The 17,354-nt window shown below is 38.9% G+C and overlaps 1 protein-coding gene and 1 non-coding gene across 2 annotated transcripts; both read right to left on the reverse strand.

The window, feature by feature from the left end:
• Nucleotides 1-332: 332 nt before the first annotated feature.
• Nucleotides 333-439, reverse strand: LOC127124090 (small nucleolar RNA R71). Its single transcript, XR_007803728.1, has one exon. It is a non-coding gene; the product is annotated as a small nucleolar RNA R71 (small nucleolar RNA).
• A 13,052-nt stretch (nt 440-13,491) lies between these two features.
• On the reverse strand, nt 13,492-14,599 carry LOC127121119 (uncharacterized). Its single transcript, XM_051051712.1, has 4 exons — nt 14,501-14,599; nt 14,119-14,415; nt 13,765-14,022; nt 13,492-13,665 (listed from the first exon to the last, which is right to left on the reverse strand). Exons 2-4 carry the CDS (start codon nt 14,233-14,235, stop codon nt 13,534-13,536), a joined length of 507 nt encoding a protein of 168 aa, XP_050907669.1. The 5' UTR covers nt 14,236-14,415; nt 14,501-14,599; the 3' UTR covers nt 13,492-13,533.
• Between the last annotated feature and the right edge of the window lie 2,755 nt (nt 14,600-17,354).

Genomic DNA, 17,354 nt, shown 5'->3' on the forward strand with positions numbered 1-17,354 from the left:
AACAAGAACCTCACAACAACATTGCTGCCCCTGTTATCGATCGAAACGATTTCGAGTTGAAACCCTCATTATTATCAGTTGTCCAACAACATCAATTTGCTGGAAATCCTACGGACGACCCTAATGAACATTTGACCAAGTTTGTGTAGTACGCAGACACTGTGAAGGCGAATGGTGTATCTCAAGATGCGATAAGACTACGCCTTTTTCCTTTCTCTCTAAGAGACCGAGCTTGGGCTTGGTTGCAATCCTTGCCATCCAACTCAATCACTACATGGGAAGAACTGAAGAACGTTTTCTTAGCCCGATATTTTCCGCCTAGCAAAACTGCTATGCTGAGAGCTCAAATCAATGGATTTCGATAAAAAGATGCAGAATCTCTCTACGACGCGTGGGAGAGATACAAAGACATGATGAGGATATGTCCACATCACGGTCTCGAAGACTGAGTGATCATTCACACATTTTACAATGGGCTTCTGTATAACACAAGAGTGACAGTAGACGTTGCCGCGGGCGGTGCACTTATGGATAAGCCATACAACGAAGCCTATCAACTCATTAAAAACATGGCCCAAAACCATTGCCAATGGGGAAGTGAAAGAACTCCAATATAAAAGTCCCAAACAAAAGGTGGAATGTACGAAATCCGTAGCCTTGACCATGTCCATGCGAAGGTAGATTCCCTTGTTCAAAAGCTAGACAACTTGACCATACCACCCGCAGCAACCGTGGTTGCCGTGACTTCAAATCGTGAGTTATATGGAATTCCTGGACACATTGCACTAGAATGTCAGATATTAGCAGGAGTCCCCATTGAGCAAGTAAATTACGCACAAGGAAATCCTTATTCGAATACCTACAACCCAGGTTGGAAAAACCATCATAACTTTTCGTATAAGAACAACAACGCACTGTATGCATTTGGCCAAGCACCCGCTATTCCACCTGGATATCAAAAGCCAATTAATAATGCTCTTAACATTCCTAGGAAGTCCAACCTTGAACTAATGATGGAAAGATTCATCGCTACCCAAGCTCAAACAAACAAGGACTTCTTGAACCAAAACATACATACTAGTGAGCAACTTAAACAATTAGCGAGCAAAGTAGACGCCTTAGCCACCCACAACAAAATGCTTGAAACACAGATTTCACAAGTGGCTCAACAAGCATCTACTGCCGCTCTCGCTGGCACATTTCCTGGACAGCCACAACCTAATCCAAAAGGACATGCAAATGTCGTTATATTGAGAAGTGGAAAAGAACTAGATGAACCCGTAGATCCAAGACTCCAAAATCCTGCCATGTACCAAAAACCTGACAAAACAGCAACTAATAAGGTAAGTGAACCAAAGGAGAAGGAAGATAACACCCAAGAGGCCGAAGAGAAAGAAAAACCTTATGTGCCTCCACCACCTTATACACCACCCATTATGTATCCTCAAAGACTCGCAAATTCTAAAACTGCAGGGCAATTTAAGAAATTTGTTGAACTTCTGAAGCAACTGAATATTACAATTCCCTTTACAGAAGCTATCACACAAATGCCCTTATATGCCAAGTTTCTTAAAGAGATCCTATCCAATAAGAAAAAGATATAAGATAACGAAACAATTACACTTACTGCTGAGTGTAGCGCAATAATCCAAAACAACATAGTTTCTCCATACCCTGTGTCATTGGAAAGTTCGTCATAGACAAAGCTCTATGCGACTTAGGAGCCAACATTAGTGTAATGCCCTTATCCATCTGTTAAAGGCTCAACATGGGAGAACTAAGACCAACGAAGATGTCTGTTCAACTAGCTGACCGCTTAATCAAATATCTTGTAGGTATACTAGAGAATGTCCTAGTACGTGTAGGACAATTCTACATTCCTACAGACTTCATAATCATGGGCATCAAAGAAGATACCACTACACCTATTATATTAGGAAGGCCATTCTTAGCTACCACCGGAGCCATAATAGACGTAAAGAGAGGTAAGCTAACATTCGAAGTTGGAGAAGAAAAAGTTGAATTCATCTTGACATAATTCTTACAAGTGCCAGCTATAGACGATACCTGTTATCTACTTGATGTCATAGACGAGTGCGTAAGAGAGATGGAGATGCAAGAAACCACATATTCTGATATAATGAAAATCCAAATCCCTCCAATCTTTGAAGATGATAATTGGCGTGAACCATACCAAAATGATAGTCTGAGCGAATGCTTAGCACTTACACCCAATCACATGCCATGCCCGAAGAAACCAGACTTAGAATTAAAAACACTACCAAAGAACCTAAGATACGAATTCCTAGACACTGAACTCAAAAGACCAGTAATAGTCAATGCAGACTTAGGATAGATTGAAACTGAAAAGTTACTCGATGTCTTAAGAAAATATCCAACTGCGTTAGGCTACAACATTGCCGACCTAAAAGGAATAAGTCCTTCTATCTGTATGCATCGCATTATGCTAGAGGAAGATTGTAAAACCTCTAGAGAACACCAGAGAAGGATCAACCCAATCATAAGTACTATAGTCATGGATGAAGTAAAGAAGTTATTAGATGCAAGAATCATATACCCGATCTCCGATAGTCAATGGGTTAGCCCCGTTCATATAGTACCCAAGAAAGGGGGTGTTACAGTTGTTAAGAATGAGAAGGGCGAATTTATAGTACAAAGAGTTGTGACCGGAAGTAGAATGTGCATCGATTATAAGAAACTAAACAACGCCACTCAAAAGGATCATTTTCCTCTGCCTTTCATTGATCAAATGCTTGAACGATTGGCTAAGCATTCCCACTTCTACTGTCTAGACGGTTATTAAGGATTCTTTCAAATTCCTATCCATCCTGACGACCAAGAGAAAACAACCTTCATATGCCCTTATGGTACATTTGCTTATCGACGAATGCCATTTGGACTATGCAACGCTCCCGCAACATTCCAAAGATACATGATGTCAATCTTCGCTGATTTTATAGACGACATTATGGAAGTCTTTATGGACGATTTTTCTGTTTGTGGGCAGAGCTTTGAAGGATGTCTATCAAACCTTGAAATGGTACTTGAAAGATGCGTAAAGGTGAATCTCGTATTGAACTGGGAAAATGCTATTTCATGGTCCAACAAGGAATCGTGTTAGGACACGTAGTATCTGGTAAAGGAATTGAAGTAGACAAAGCTAAGATCGAAATCATAGAGAATCTTCAACCTCCGAAAACCGTACAAGAAATACGAAGCTTCTTAGGACACGCCGGTTTCTACCGACGCTTTATCAAAGATTTCTCGAAAATTACCAAACCAGTGACTGATTTATTAATGAAAGACGCTGACTTTATCTTTGATGAGAAATTTTTAATAGCGTTTGAACAATTAAAAACATCTTTAATCACCGCACATATCATGAAACCACCTGACTGGAGATTACCATTCGAAATCATGTGTGATGTGATTGACTATGTCGTAGGTGTAACACCCCAAAATTTGCCCTCCTCATTCATGCATTCATTTTTTAGGTCATTTAACATATCATATTGCATTTCATCATGTCAATCGGAATCGGATCCAAGAAGCTTGAACATCATCCAAGACACTTTGTGGTTCCTATCTGGGTAATCAGTCAACACAAGGGAAAGACTTGAGTTACTTCCAACAGGTTCAAATGGGGTCTATTCATCATTCAGAACGCTAATCTTGAAGGAGCAAAGATCTGTTCCTGAGCTGTCATGCTCGCTAGGCGAGCAGAATGGTTCGCCTAGCGAATCTGAACTGTCATGCTCGCTAGGCGAGCAAATCCTTCGCTAGGCGAAGACCACGCGTTTCAGAATATAACAGAAAAGTGTTGGGCTTGAGTTGCCTTCATTTTGAGCCCACCAAGCCACGAAGTCAGGTTATAAATACCAGAGTTTCAGTAGAACAAAGGGAGACTGGAGAAAAAGAGAGAGAAGGAGAAAGACGAGCTAATCTGCAGCAACCTCCAGGCAACTCTGAAAAGTTCACTCTGACTCACACACTTTTTCACCCACATCTCACGCAAACCCTAACATTTCTTTGCAAACTCAGTCGTGCCATTCGATTTTAATCGATCCCTCTAATCAGGATTGCCCTTATTCCCATTACTCTATGCTTTCAATTCAAATTCTCTGAATGTATGAGGTATCGTTAATTTTTGCCCACGGGTTTAGATATGCATGAACGTGTAAACAATACCTTGAATATTTAATCACTTAATTTTTGAGATGGAGACCACAGGGTTTGGGGTTTCTGAGATCGTACTGTTATCCATGAAGAACCCAAAACCCACAGGCGTTCTCTAGCACCATCGCTAGGCGAGCCTGTAGGGAGGCTTCGCTAAGCCTTCGCTAAGCGACGCAGCAGCGATCGCGACAGTAGCTGTTCTTTCTGTTTTCTCCAATCTGTTTTGTGCTCGTCATGGCATTGTTTTCTCCTGATTCCATCCTGTTACTCTAACCTGTTTGTTGAGTTTTTTGTGAGGGCTCACATACTCTTGCAGGGATAGCTTGCTTGGTGTTCCACTTTATTTGTGGGATACCATCTGGAGGTTTATTCTGATTACCTGTACTGACTCGCTTTCTTTGACGATGCTAGATTGAGAGATCCCCGGGTTTCTTATTTCCTTATTTGTTGTAGCTTCGGTGTCATACGGTGAACTGACTTCGTATGTTTTTGCTTTGGAAAGCAAATGTCGCGGATAGCAAGAGTCGCCACCGACTTTTCTTTTATCCAATAAGGAAAGATGGAAAAGAACAGGAAAGATCTTAATTAGATTTTGGGTTCGGGAGGTACATTATACAAAGGGAAGGTGTTAGCACCCTTTGTATCCATGGTTATCCATGGGCTCTTAATTGCTTGATCACTTATGTTTTTCTTGTCTGAAAAAGTGTTTGTGAACTGCTTAGAAAATGTTTTGAAAAGAGAGTTTAACTTTGTAATGATTCTTGTACGAATGTATACAAAGTATTTATCTCGTTTAATTTTGTAAGCTGTTTAGAAAAATATAACTTGGCAATGATTCTAGTACGAATGTATGCCAAGTGGTGATTTTCTAATAGATGTTTTGCAAAGTGTGAAGTGTGAAAAGTATTTTGAATTGTGATTCAGCATTTAAGAGTTATACCTACCCAAGGTCTTTATGGGTATTTCCTATCCTTATGAGGGTATAACTGTCCTTACTATTGAGAAGTAAGTAGTTTTATCCTTTGGATGTAAAAGGGACATCGTAGGGTCATCGATTGGTCATCGAAGGCAACATTTGTAAGGATGCCTTAGCATTCGAAGGGACGATCATCATTTAACCGTAGGCTACAACGACGGGTCATCGAGGGACAAAAATCATATATTCGCAGGCAACATCCGAGGGACTATGATTTATCTTATAGGGACATGATGATTTAATCGAAGGGTCTTTGCTAAGTGTATCCCCACATTCGCGGGACATGACCGTAATACCGTAAGGCAACAAAGAGAGGGCAAAGATCATATATTCAAAGGCAACATTTTATAATCAATTAGGTAATTAGGATGAATCTCCACATTATAATCAATTAGGTAATTAGGATGAATCTCCACAGGGGTATCCCACAAATAAAGTGGAATACCTAGCAAACTACCTTTTCCAGGAGTATGTGAGCCCTTACAAAATTCAGCAAACAGGTCAGAATACCAAATCAGGGTGCAATCGAGAATTGCACCAAACAAAAGGAATCACAACAGTAATAGGGTCAGGTATACAATGCATGGCTATGATAAAACATGTCAGATGAGCAAAGATCAGAACAGAAAAGTCAGCGACTGTCATGTTCGCTGCTGCCTCGCCTAGCGAGGGCCTAGCGAACGCTCGCTACATGTTCGCTTAGCGATGTGCTAGCGAACGGCTGCGGGTTTTGAATTTAAGAACAGTACGATTTCAGCAAGCTCCACACCCTATGGCATCCATTACAGAAATTTTATGGCTAAACATTCAAGATATCCATACATATTTAAATCCACATGCAAAATCTAAGATATATTTATAAATTCAATCATAATACCACGTGTAAATTGGAAGCATAAAGCGATAGTGGTAGTGCAAAACTGTTGGCAATTGAATTGCAACGTTGAATTGGCAGATCACTCTTAGGGTTGGTGCCGGATTAAGTTGGGCGGAGGTAACCTTTGTGCAGATGAGTTTCCTTCAGGGTTTCCTTTAGGGTTGCTCTGAATTCTCTGGGTTAGCCTCCAGGGTTTGCTGTTCCTTCTTTCTGTCTCCGTCCGTCTGTCCCTTTTTTTTTTGTCTGCTGATCCCCCTTTTTCTGAATGCGGTCTTGGTATTTATAATAACTTTTGTGACCTGATGGGCTCAGAATGAAGCCCAAAATTTCTGGTATTCGCAAGCTTCGCTAGGTGAGTGGTGCAGCGAAGAGTTCGCTAGGCGAAGGATTTTGCTCGCCTAGCGAGCAAGCCAGTTTAAGTCATTTTCTGGATTTGGCCACCTGTGTGCTGGGTCTTTGTTCCTTTAAGATCAATGTCTTGAAAAATAAGTTGGAGTGCCTTGAAAAATGCCTTGTAATATTAACGGGCAAATTTTGGGGTATGATAGTTGCCCCTGTTCAATATTCTTGAACCGAGAGAGTTAGAATGGTATGTACACCATTCGTGGTCTGGAGGTGGAAGATTATTGAACACTAGAATGCCCCAAAAATTTGCCCTTGTTAATCAACAGTTAGTCTTGATGGAGATGGGCTTAAAGATGCCATCCAGGAAGTTTGATGATGAGAGCTTCAGATTGTGTCGTATGTCAGACCAATTTGAAGACATGGGTGCCACACCGGGTCGTACGCTAGACCGTATGGTGAGTCATCCATTAGGCTGTCGACTTCATGGGGATAAAGGATCAGAATGGATCATACGCTAGATCATATCTGAGTTGCGGAAGGAGCCGTACGTTAGGCTGTATCTGATGAAGTAAGAATCAGAATGGATCGTACGCTAGACCGTATCCGGATTGCAGAATGAGCCGTACGTTAGGCTGTATCTGAAAAGAAAGTAGTCGTACGCTAGACTACACCCCAGAATGTACCGTACGCTAGGTAGTATCTGAGGATTTGAAGATCCAAATGGGTCGTACGCTAGACCGTATTGGAGTTGCAGAATGAGCCGTACGTTAGGCTGTATCTGAAGAAGAAAGTAGTCGTACGCTAGACTACACCCCGGAATGTACCGTATGCTAGGTAGTATCTGAGGATTTGAAGATCCAAATGGGTCGTACGCTAGACCGTATTGGAGTTGCAGAATGAGCCGTACGTTAGGCTGTATCTGAAGAAGAAAGTAGTTGTACGCTAGACTACACCCCGGAATGTACCGTAGGCTAGGTAGTATCTGAGGATTTGAAGATCCAAATGGGTCGTACGCTAGACCGTATTGGAGTTGCAGAATGAATCATATGTTGAGCTGAATCAGAATGAACCGTACGTTAGGCTATATCTGATAATGCTTGTATATGTTGTATCTGCAATAAATATTTGGGGTGGGCTTAAAGATGCCACCATTAGGAGGATATCAGAATGCTTGTCAGAATGAATGTTCATATAGACTATATCTGAGAGATGTATTTGAATCTTGAACGTAATCGGTAAAGATGTCCGTCTGAATGGACCTTTATTTTGACTGTATCAGGAGGATAATTAACCTGAAAAATAAAGTTAGCTTCAAGCCATGTCATGATGCATGAGATGTTTTATGCTTTCGACAAAAAAATGCGAACATTGTATGCATGCGTATGCTGTGAAATGATGTAATAAATGAATTATGCGTGGGGAAAGTTCTTCCGGGGGAAAATAAATCCCAATATTCTGGTTGGAGATATTTGTATTGATGACCCTTTCTTAGCTGGGGATACTTGATTTCTGTCTGATGGTAGAAATATTCAACAGAGCCTGGCTGGGGATGGAAGAGATGACCAGTCTGTCCAGCGATGCCAATTTCTTCTAGGGAGTAACTGGTTTTTGCTGGGGAATAGAATTAGCAACCAGATTCATTGGAAAGCATGGTTAGACCTTCTCCTCGATCCTGAAGTCTTTAGTAATTGTTATTTCCGTTTTATGCATGTATTTTGATAAACATCGATCATATTCAAATGCATATACCAATTCAAATTAAATCAATGGACGTTTACGCAAACAAAACAGAGAAAGTAAAACAAAAGCATCTTTTTGGAGATAAAATTGTATTGATTTTGAAAGAGGGCCTATAAACAGGCAATTTGAATACAAGGAGACAAAAATCCTAGTAAGAGGAAATTGTCGAGAACATAAAGAACAAGCTATGAAGGAAAAGCCCTGTTGATTTTAATTCTACTACTGTCATTATGTCTTCAAGCATCTCATCTTCTGCTGTCGGATAGAAGTGATTGGCTTGTTCAGTCCCTTGAACTTGGATGAAGCTGCCTGAGAACGGGACATAGTCATACGCTTTAAATCCCTAATTTTTGCCTGGACCGCCTTTTCAGGTTTTCAGTCCACCAGGATACCCTTTTTTGCCCAAGCCGCCTTTTCAGGTTTTCGACTTGCCGGGTGTACATTTTTATATGTTTATCCCTAATTTTTGCCCGAACCCTTTTGGTTCGCCGGGATGCCCTTACTTTTGCCTAGATACGTCGACCTAGCGGGTCTCTTTTACGCGTAGTATTTTTTAACTATGTCTGCGTTCACGGGATGTGGGAAGTCTTCGCCATCCATTGTAGCAAGTATCATGGCTCCACCAGAGAATACCTTCTTAACTACAAGTGGCCATTCGTATGTGGGAGTCCATTTGCCTCCGGGGTCACCTTGTGGTAGAATGATACGCTTGATCACCAGGTCGCCAATTTGATACACCTGTCTCTTGACTTTTTTTATTAAACGCCTGGGGTCATGCGCTTCTGATATATCTGTCCATGACAAACAGTCGCGAGTCTCTTTTCATCAATCAAATTTATCTGATCGAGTCGAGTCTGAACCCATTCATCCTCGTCTAAACCCGCCTCTTTCATGATTCTTAGAGAGGGAATCTGAACTTCCACTGGTAAGACGGCTTCCATTCCATATACTAAAGAGAAAGGAGTTGCCCCTGTCGAAGTGCGCACTGAAGTGCGATAACCATGAAGAGCAAAGGGTAACATCTCATGCCAGTCTTTGTATGTTACTGTCATCTTTTGTATGATCTTCTTAATATTCTTATTAGCAGCTTCTACGGCGCCATTCATCTTTGGCCGGTACGGAGAAGAGTTATGGTGTTTTATTTTGAACTGCATGCAGAGTTCAGTAATCATCTTGTTGTTCTTCCGGAGAGAGCAGGTTTCTCAGATGTATATAAGATCCATCTTAGAAATCAATAAAGTGGTATGATTCAACATATACTGTCTTAGTCGGCGAGCAGTCCAAGCCAAAGCACAACAAGTTTTCTCGAGCTGCGAGTATCTTGTTTCACAGTCGGTAAACTTTTGCTAAGGTAGTATGTGGCATGCTCTTTTCGACCAGACTCGTCATGTTGCCCCAACACACACCCCATTGAATTTTCTAACACGCTCAAATACATGATTAGAGGTCTTCCTTCAACTGGTGGCATAAGAATTGGAAGTTCTTGGAGATACTTCTCGATTTTGTCTAAAGCTTCTTGACATTCATCATTCCATATTATCTCTTGATTTTTCCAACGAAAACCTCTACATAGTCATGTAACATCTGAATCAATCTTTCTTTGACACTGTTTTCCAGGCCTGCTCCTATTTTGACTTCTTCCTGGTCTACTTCAGTACCCAGATTTACAATTTCAATTGATTCCTCATGCGGCTGTATGGTCTTTTCTTCTTTCAGTAACAGTCTGGCAAGTTCTCCAGGGACTTCACAATCTTCCTCACTTCCATCCTCGGCTTGGTAGATCGGATTTTCAAAGTCATAATGAACAGTAGCAGAGTTACTATCAACAGGATCCAGAATGGATATGGATCGGCAATTTGTTACGTGAGTATGTGTGAGAAAACATAGCTGGTTTAAAAGATGACAGGAAAGATAAAGAGCGCAATATTTGAATGCAAAAAAAAAAAGTCCATTGATTTATTGAATGTGAATATGCTTATGAAAATGACAAAACCTTTAACAAAATTTAATACATTAAAATAAGAAATAACAATTACTCCTGACTAAAGGAAATCAGGATAGTGTCCTCAGCCTTCCAATTGTCGAGTCCGTCACCAATTGTTAGGAAAATCCAGCTATCCAAGTCACAATCGTTATCAGCATCTTCCACAGCATTGACAGTCTTGTCAAGATTAGGCAGAGGAGCAGTGATGACATTAGGAGTCTCCGGAGGATCAGAGGTAGCCGCTTGTATCTTTCCACTTCGAATGCCGCTTTCAACATGTTCACCTGTTAATATAAGTTCAGTGAAACCCGACGAGGAACTCCTCAATAGATGGCTGTAGAATGGGCCAGTCAGTGTGCTCATGACCATGTCCACTAATTCTCGATCAGTCATAGGGGGTTTGACTCTGCCAGCCAAATCTCTCCATTTCTGAGCATATTCTTTGAAGCTTTCTTTAGATCCCATAGTCATATTCTGCAACTGTAGCCGAGTAGGTGCCAACTCAGAATTATACTGGTAGTGCTTGTAGAAAGTTGTCGCTACATCAGTCCAGGTGCGGATGTTAGAGCTCTCGAGCTGATAATACCACTCTAACTGTGTGCCAGACAGACTCTCTTGGAAGAGATGGATCCATAGCTTCTTATCAGTGGTATACGGCTGAATCTTTCTCACATAAGCTCTCAGATGCATCTGAGGACAAGACGCACCATCATACTTAGTGAAAGCAGGGACCTTGAATTTGCGGGGAATGACCACATCAGAGACCAGACCTAAGCTTTCAAAATCCAGACCGGGCGTCTTTTGACCCTCCATAGCTAGCATGCGTTCTTCCAGCAACTTATACTTATCATCTTTTGGAGAGTACTGTTCATTTTCATAATCTTCATCGTCGTCCTCAGGGTTGAAGGGATCAACATTCTCCTCTTCCGAATCATTTTCTGTCTCCTCTTCTTGATCCTTCGGAATTCTAATCTTGACTCCTGCGGCCTGTCCTTTAAGCCTTCTTCCCGGGTTAATGTAACTCACAGCTTTCTTGTCTTTCTTCTTCTCGAGCAATAGAGCCTTCAGTTCCTCCTGCCCCTTGGATAAGCTCAAGATCATTTCCTGGAATTGAGCATTTTGAGCCTGGAGATCTTTGACAGTTTGTTCGAGAGCCATCTTTCTGTTTAGAAGGAAGACCGTGAGAACATTTATCCTTTAGAATACCTGTTATGCAATGTTATGTTATGCTATGCAATGTATGAAATGTTTTCAATGTTTAAAGTCCATGAAATGGTTAGTACAATGCCATGATGTCATGATTTCATGATGTTATGATGTTATGATGTTATAATGTTATGATGTTAAGTAAATAACAAGCACAAGCAAGTCACTACAACAAACAAGACCTTAGACAGCGCTTTTTTTAGCCTTAGACAGCGCTTTAAAGCGCTGTCTAAACCTCCGCTGCTAAAGGTTTAGACAACGCTTTTTTAAATCTTAAAAGCGCTGTCTAAGCCCCCCCTCCCTTAGACAGCGCTTTGGCCAAAAGCGCTTTATAAGACCCTCTTATTTTAAATTTTTTAGGTATACCTTATACAGCGCTTTTGAAAAGCGCTGTCTAAGCCCCACCCCCTTAGACAGCGCTTTGGCCAAAAGCGCTTTCTAAGACCCTCCTATTTTAATTTTTTTAGGTATACCTTAGACAGCGCTTTTCAAAAAGCGCTGTCTAAGCCCCCCCCTTAGACAGCGCTTTTGCCTAAAGCGCTTTCTAATCCCCCCCTTAGACAGCGCTTTTTACAAAAGCGCTGTCTAAGGTATACGAAAATTTTTGAAGCTTTTGTTTTAAACCACATTTTTTCCAGGTTTATAAACCAGAATTTCTACCTGTTTTCAACCAGATTTTGACAGACAATTATCACATTTTATATATGCCATTTTGGCCTTTTTTCTACCAATTATATATATATATATACCAATTCAAACCAATTTTGCCTTAAATGTATCAAAATATATACAAATTTATGTACACATTTACAAGTCATAACATATACTACAAATGTACACATTAATTACACAAATTTATGAACAAACATTGAGCTCTATCATGAATTGACACCACTCCTCTTTGATTTCGTCCACTTGATCCTTTGTATAAAATGCACACTTGAATTCATCAAAGTACTACATAATAATATAACATATTTTGAATTAATTCCAACTGTTTAATTATATGAGATATGTGTAAATATAAAAATAACTCATAAGTTAGAAATACATACATCGGTGGGAATCTTTAATCGGCCCAAAGCAAGAGTATCTCGCATAAACCTCTACATGAAATACCCGCAATCTATTTGATTACGTTGTTGAGGACACTACATATGAAAAAAAAATATGGATTATAAATCCTAAGTTTTATCAAGTGTCATCACTAATATAATAAAAAATATGGTAATTAAAAATATACCGCCACTTTAATCCATGTAATGGAGTTGGCGCCCCTCCTCGAGGTTTGGATATCTCGTTGGGCCCGAAAAGCTTGTAGGACGCTAATAAAATAAAAATGAAGCAATTAGAACAATTCACATAAACTAAGAAAAATTTTGAACATTCTCACTTACGTGTCAATTAGGACCTTCATATCCGGGTATGTTGTCCAATCATTTCCTAACGAGTCAAGATAATACACAATTTCTCGGATAGGATTGATTGCGAGCAACAACCAATGTCCACTGTAATGATTAGGCAAATGTTAGATGGTAACTTGGAAAATAATTATAATAGATGAATTTAGAATGAAATGCTAACCCGGTATTAAACGGTATAAAAAACAACTTCTCCGCATCTTTATTGTCCATGAGGATCCGAAGAACGTACTCCGTCACGGTATCCGGTCTACTTAAGATTAAACCTAAGTTGACGGTCGCGGGTCCTAAGAATCCGAATGACACGTCCAAACCATTGGGGCGCATCAATTTGTCATACAAAAACCTAATATAAAAACATCATTAACACCTCTTTTGAAACATAAAGTAAACCGGATTAACATAAAGTAAACATCATTAACATAAGTTGTTTAATTAATAAAACAAAGTAGACCGGATTTACCTAATATATGTATTGACAACGGTGACGCCGATTTCTTCATGACTAAAAACTTGCATGAAGTCTTCATTACCAATCATTTGGTCGTAATCAAAGCCGAAAATCCCTACCTCCATATGTACAGTCCGAACACCTCCGGTCGGTATATCGGTCATCTCTAGAAATGTCCTGAGGCACGACCTATACTTGGTGGTAGGTTTTTTCCTAGCTACGGTCTTCTTAGCACCAGAACTTTTTACCCGTGCGGAGGCGTTGCTAACCTCCTTTTTTTGTTGTGCGGAGGCATTGCTAACCTCATTTTCTTGAAGCTACATGTCATATAAATAGTTAGATCAAATTAAGAATGTAACAACTTCCATGAATATATGTCATATAATTGTATATTACCTCTTTTCTTGAAACCGTGGACTCGGTATGCCGTGGAATCGCATTATCTTTTGATTTGGATTTTGTGGGAGTCTATTTAACATAACCAAGGAAAATATGTAAGTAAAATTTTAAGCATAAATTTTAAACTTTGAATATACACATTAAAGTTAACATAAGTTTTAAGCATACCTCATATCCTACGCATATGAGGTTTGTCGGCCATGCAACAAACGAACCTACTGCTTCGTGCACCGTTGTTGCATCCGAATCATCGTTAGGATATGGTAATGCTGCATTCGGCTCAACTGCAATATCAACTGATACCTTCAAACATCCAGCAGGGAGCTCTCTAGTGTGGAGTAATACTCCGCTAACGTTATGCACTTTTCCCTTGCCAACCATCCGATAGTATGGTGACGACAAATACAGCTGACAATGGGAAATGCCCTAAAACCAATAATAACAAGAAATCGTTAATGTGTATATATGTCAAATACATAATTTAAGCAAATAGTTCAATTTAAGACAATTATATGTAATTACCTCTGGAATGTTCGGCTGAAAGGTACAGTTGATACTGTCTTTGTCCGAAGCATCTCTGTATACTGTTGAGGCGCTAGCCTCTCTTTCTCTCCTCAATGCATCAAGCTCAGCTTGCATGGCTTCCAATCTTGCATGAAGCTCCCGATTACTAGGAGCCTTTCCTTTTTTAATACTCAGGGAGGTCGGAGTGACTCCAAATCCCTTACCCCTCACCCGACCAGAATACTCAAGGACATCTAATGCCCGACTAAGTATGCCCTTAGTATCATCGGGAGATAAAGACTGAGATAGCTCCTCCTGAAAAATCAGATGAGTACCGTATACTTGTCAAATATTTGTGTATAAAAATGTTATTCAATTAATGAAAAAATGTTATACTTACACATTTCTGGTATACGTGTAAAACTTCTTCTTGAGGAACTCCAGATTTGCCCACACGGGCTTCCTTCCACAAAACATGTGCAGGAAGAGATGTTTCTGAACTTTCCTCATTCTGCAGCTACACATTAAGTCATACAATTTGATCAGATAAAACTAATATATGATGAACAAATTTGTTATCGTAATTTATAAATACTTACCATGGATTGTTCTAAGCGTCCATACCCGACACGTCCTTTTCGGTACGGATATGCGGGACTTGATGCTCTTTCCCGATTTGTAGCACTTATTCTTTGAAAAACCGGGTCTTGTCTTTTGGATTTGAAAGCTTCCCATTCTTCAGCCGATATCAAACTTTCATATTTTTTAGGAAGCTCCGCATCCACAAAATTACCATCCGCATCCTTAAGGAACTTGGATGATAAAAATGTCCGAAACCCTCTTAGAAGCTTTCCGGCCAATTTCATACAAAAACCTCTTCTTTCTTCTTCGATGTTAAAACATCGCTAAGAAAAACATACAGATTGATAGTTAGTATCGGTAATTGAAAAAACATAATTGATACCGTATAATTAAGGGCCAAATGATTGTACCTTTATCTCACTCCAAATTTTTTCTTTGGACTCATTCAGCTCTTTGTTTCTCCAATCATCACATGTAATGGGAATTTCATTCCTTACTAGTGCACCGATAAAACTAGTTAAGGTATGCCCATTAGGTTCTATAAGCTGTCCCTGGTTGCTCCAATAGACATCTAGTATGATGCCTCGAGATCTTCCTTGGACCACCCTTCTCATTACTGTGATGCCTCTTCGAATTTCTTCTTTCGCGGATACTTTTTTACTAACTTCCTCATGTTGGTCATCAGCCATGTCTAACCTGTAATAAACCAAGGAAACCATCAAATATCAAATATAACTTATAATCAAAGCAATTGAAAACAAAAAAATAAAGAAATCATGCATTATCAGATATAACTTATAATCAAAGCAATTGAAAACAAAAATATAACGAAATCATGCATTATCAGATATAACTTATAATCAAAGCAATTGAAAACAAAAAAATAAAGAAATCATGCATTATCAGATATAACTTATAATCAAAGCAATTGAAAACAAAAATATAATGAAATCATGCATTATCACATATAACTTATAATCAAAACAATTGAAAAAAAAAAATAAAGAAACCATGGATAATTTACCTAAGTCACTAACATCTCTTTCTTTTCTTTGTTGGAATATTAATCACTTGTTTCTTAGCAATGCGTACGGATGAATTGATCCAAATTCCCTCATTCGTCTGGGGTTTTCAGCGTGTTGAACAGCATACTTAACGAATTCCAAAACCCCACTCTCGTACTCTTTGGTCATTCGATCGGCACAGATCCATGTTTTATCCATGGTTTTCCTACTTATTAAAGTAAACAACTAATCCAGACGAAAATACATAACTAAGGTAGTATCTTTGAATATCCTAACAATTATAAAGTTCAATTCATTTTAAACTTCAAAAACCTATACATAACCAATGTTAATATAAACTTCAATAACGTATCCGATACGCCAATATACCAACTTTAATTACCTCATCACTTTCATTTTTTATATTACAAGAATCAAACTTTTTCTATTACAATATACCTATAACTATACCTATAACTATATTAGAGTTCGTTCAATCATTTTATGGGAGAAATCTTGTTCCTTTAGAATGAAAGTGAGATGAACAACACTTTCACAGTTAAAAAGAAAAAAAACTACCTATTCAATCTTCAAGTATAATCACTAAGGAAACATGAAGTTTGAACAATATTGAACATCTAAATCCAAAATGATATTTAGAGTTTAAAGTCAAGTAGACACAGACACTGTAACAAAACAATGTATGAAATTTAATACTACCTACCTACCTTTTTATGTGGGAAAACCATGTTTCATGTCCAAAATCTTATGTGTTCAATCTAAAAGTCTATAAATGGACCCCATTACTCGCCTAAACTTTATATTCAAATATTTGGACAAAATACTTGATGTACATGTAGAATAATGCAACAAAAATAGTACTCATAATTAATGTGATATTGTTAGGTATTCATATTTGCATATTAGATGATAAAGAAAGATGCTTGCACTTACATAAAGACAAGAACAAGAATTTTTATTTCTCATTCAGTTAGGGTTGGCAATTGAGCATCAACAGTGTATTTTACAAACAAAAAGAGCAAGCATTGAACCAAACAAAATAACAGAGCATGAAAAATACTGATGAAGTTATTTACAAATACTGATATTTCCCTAAATGAAGAACATACCGAAATGAAGGATTCTTCAAACACTTTCAGAAATGAAATATTCTTCAAACACTTGCAATGCCTGAAACCAAATGAATGAAAATGTTAAGAAATGACGAACAAAACGCAGTAGAAATGACGAACTGAATCAGAAATGAAAAAATGCAGAAATGAAGAACATACCGCAGTAGAAATGACGTTCTGAAACCGATTCTTCAAACACTTTCTGGTATTGAAACCGAATGATTACAATGTATTCTCGTTCGCTGTTAGGGTTCGCTGGAGGGGTTTAATCGCAGGAGGGAAAACAAAAAGAACTGAGAACGAAAATAGAAGTCTGAAATTTAATTTTAATTAGACCTTAGACAGCGCTTTTGTGGAAAGCGCTTTCTAAGATATGCCTTAGACAGCGCTTTCCAAAAGCGCTTTCTAAACCCCCACCTTAGACAGCGCTTTTGGTTTTAATTTTTTTTTTAATTGAAAGACTTTAAACAGCGCTTTCTCAAAAGCGCTGACTAAGGTCTATATTTAAAAGCGCTTTCTAAAAGCGCTGTCTAAG

This window comes from Lathyrus oleraceus, chromosome 2 (assembly GCF_024323335.1).
Source record: "Lathyrus oleraceus cultivar Zhongwan6 chromosome 2, CAAS_Psat_ZW6_1.0, whole genome shotgun sequence".
Lineage (NCBI taxonomy): Eukaryota > Viridiplantae > Streptophyta > Magnoliopsida > Fabales > Fabaceae > Lathyrus > Lathyrus oleraceus.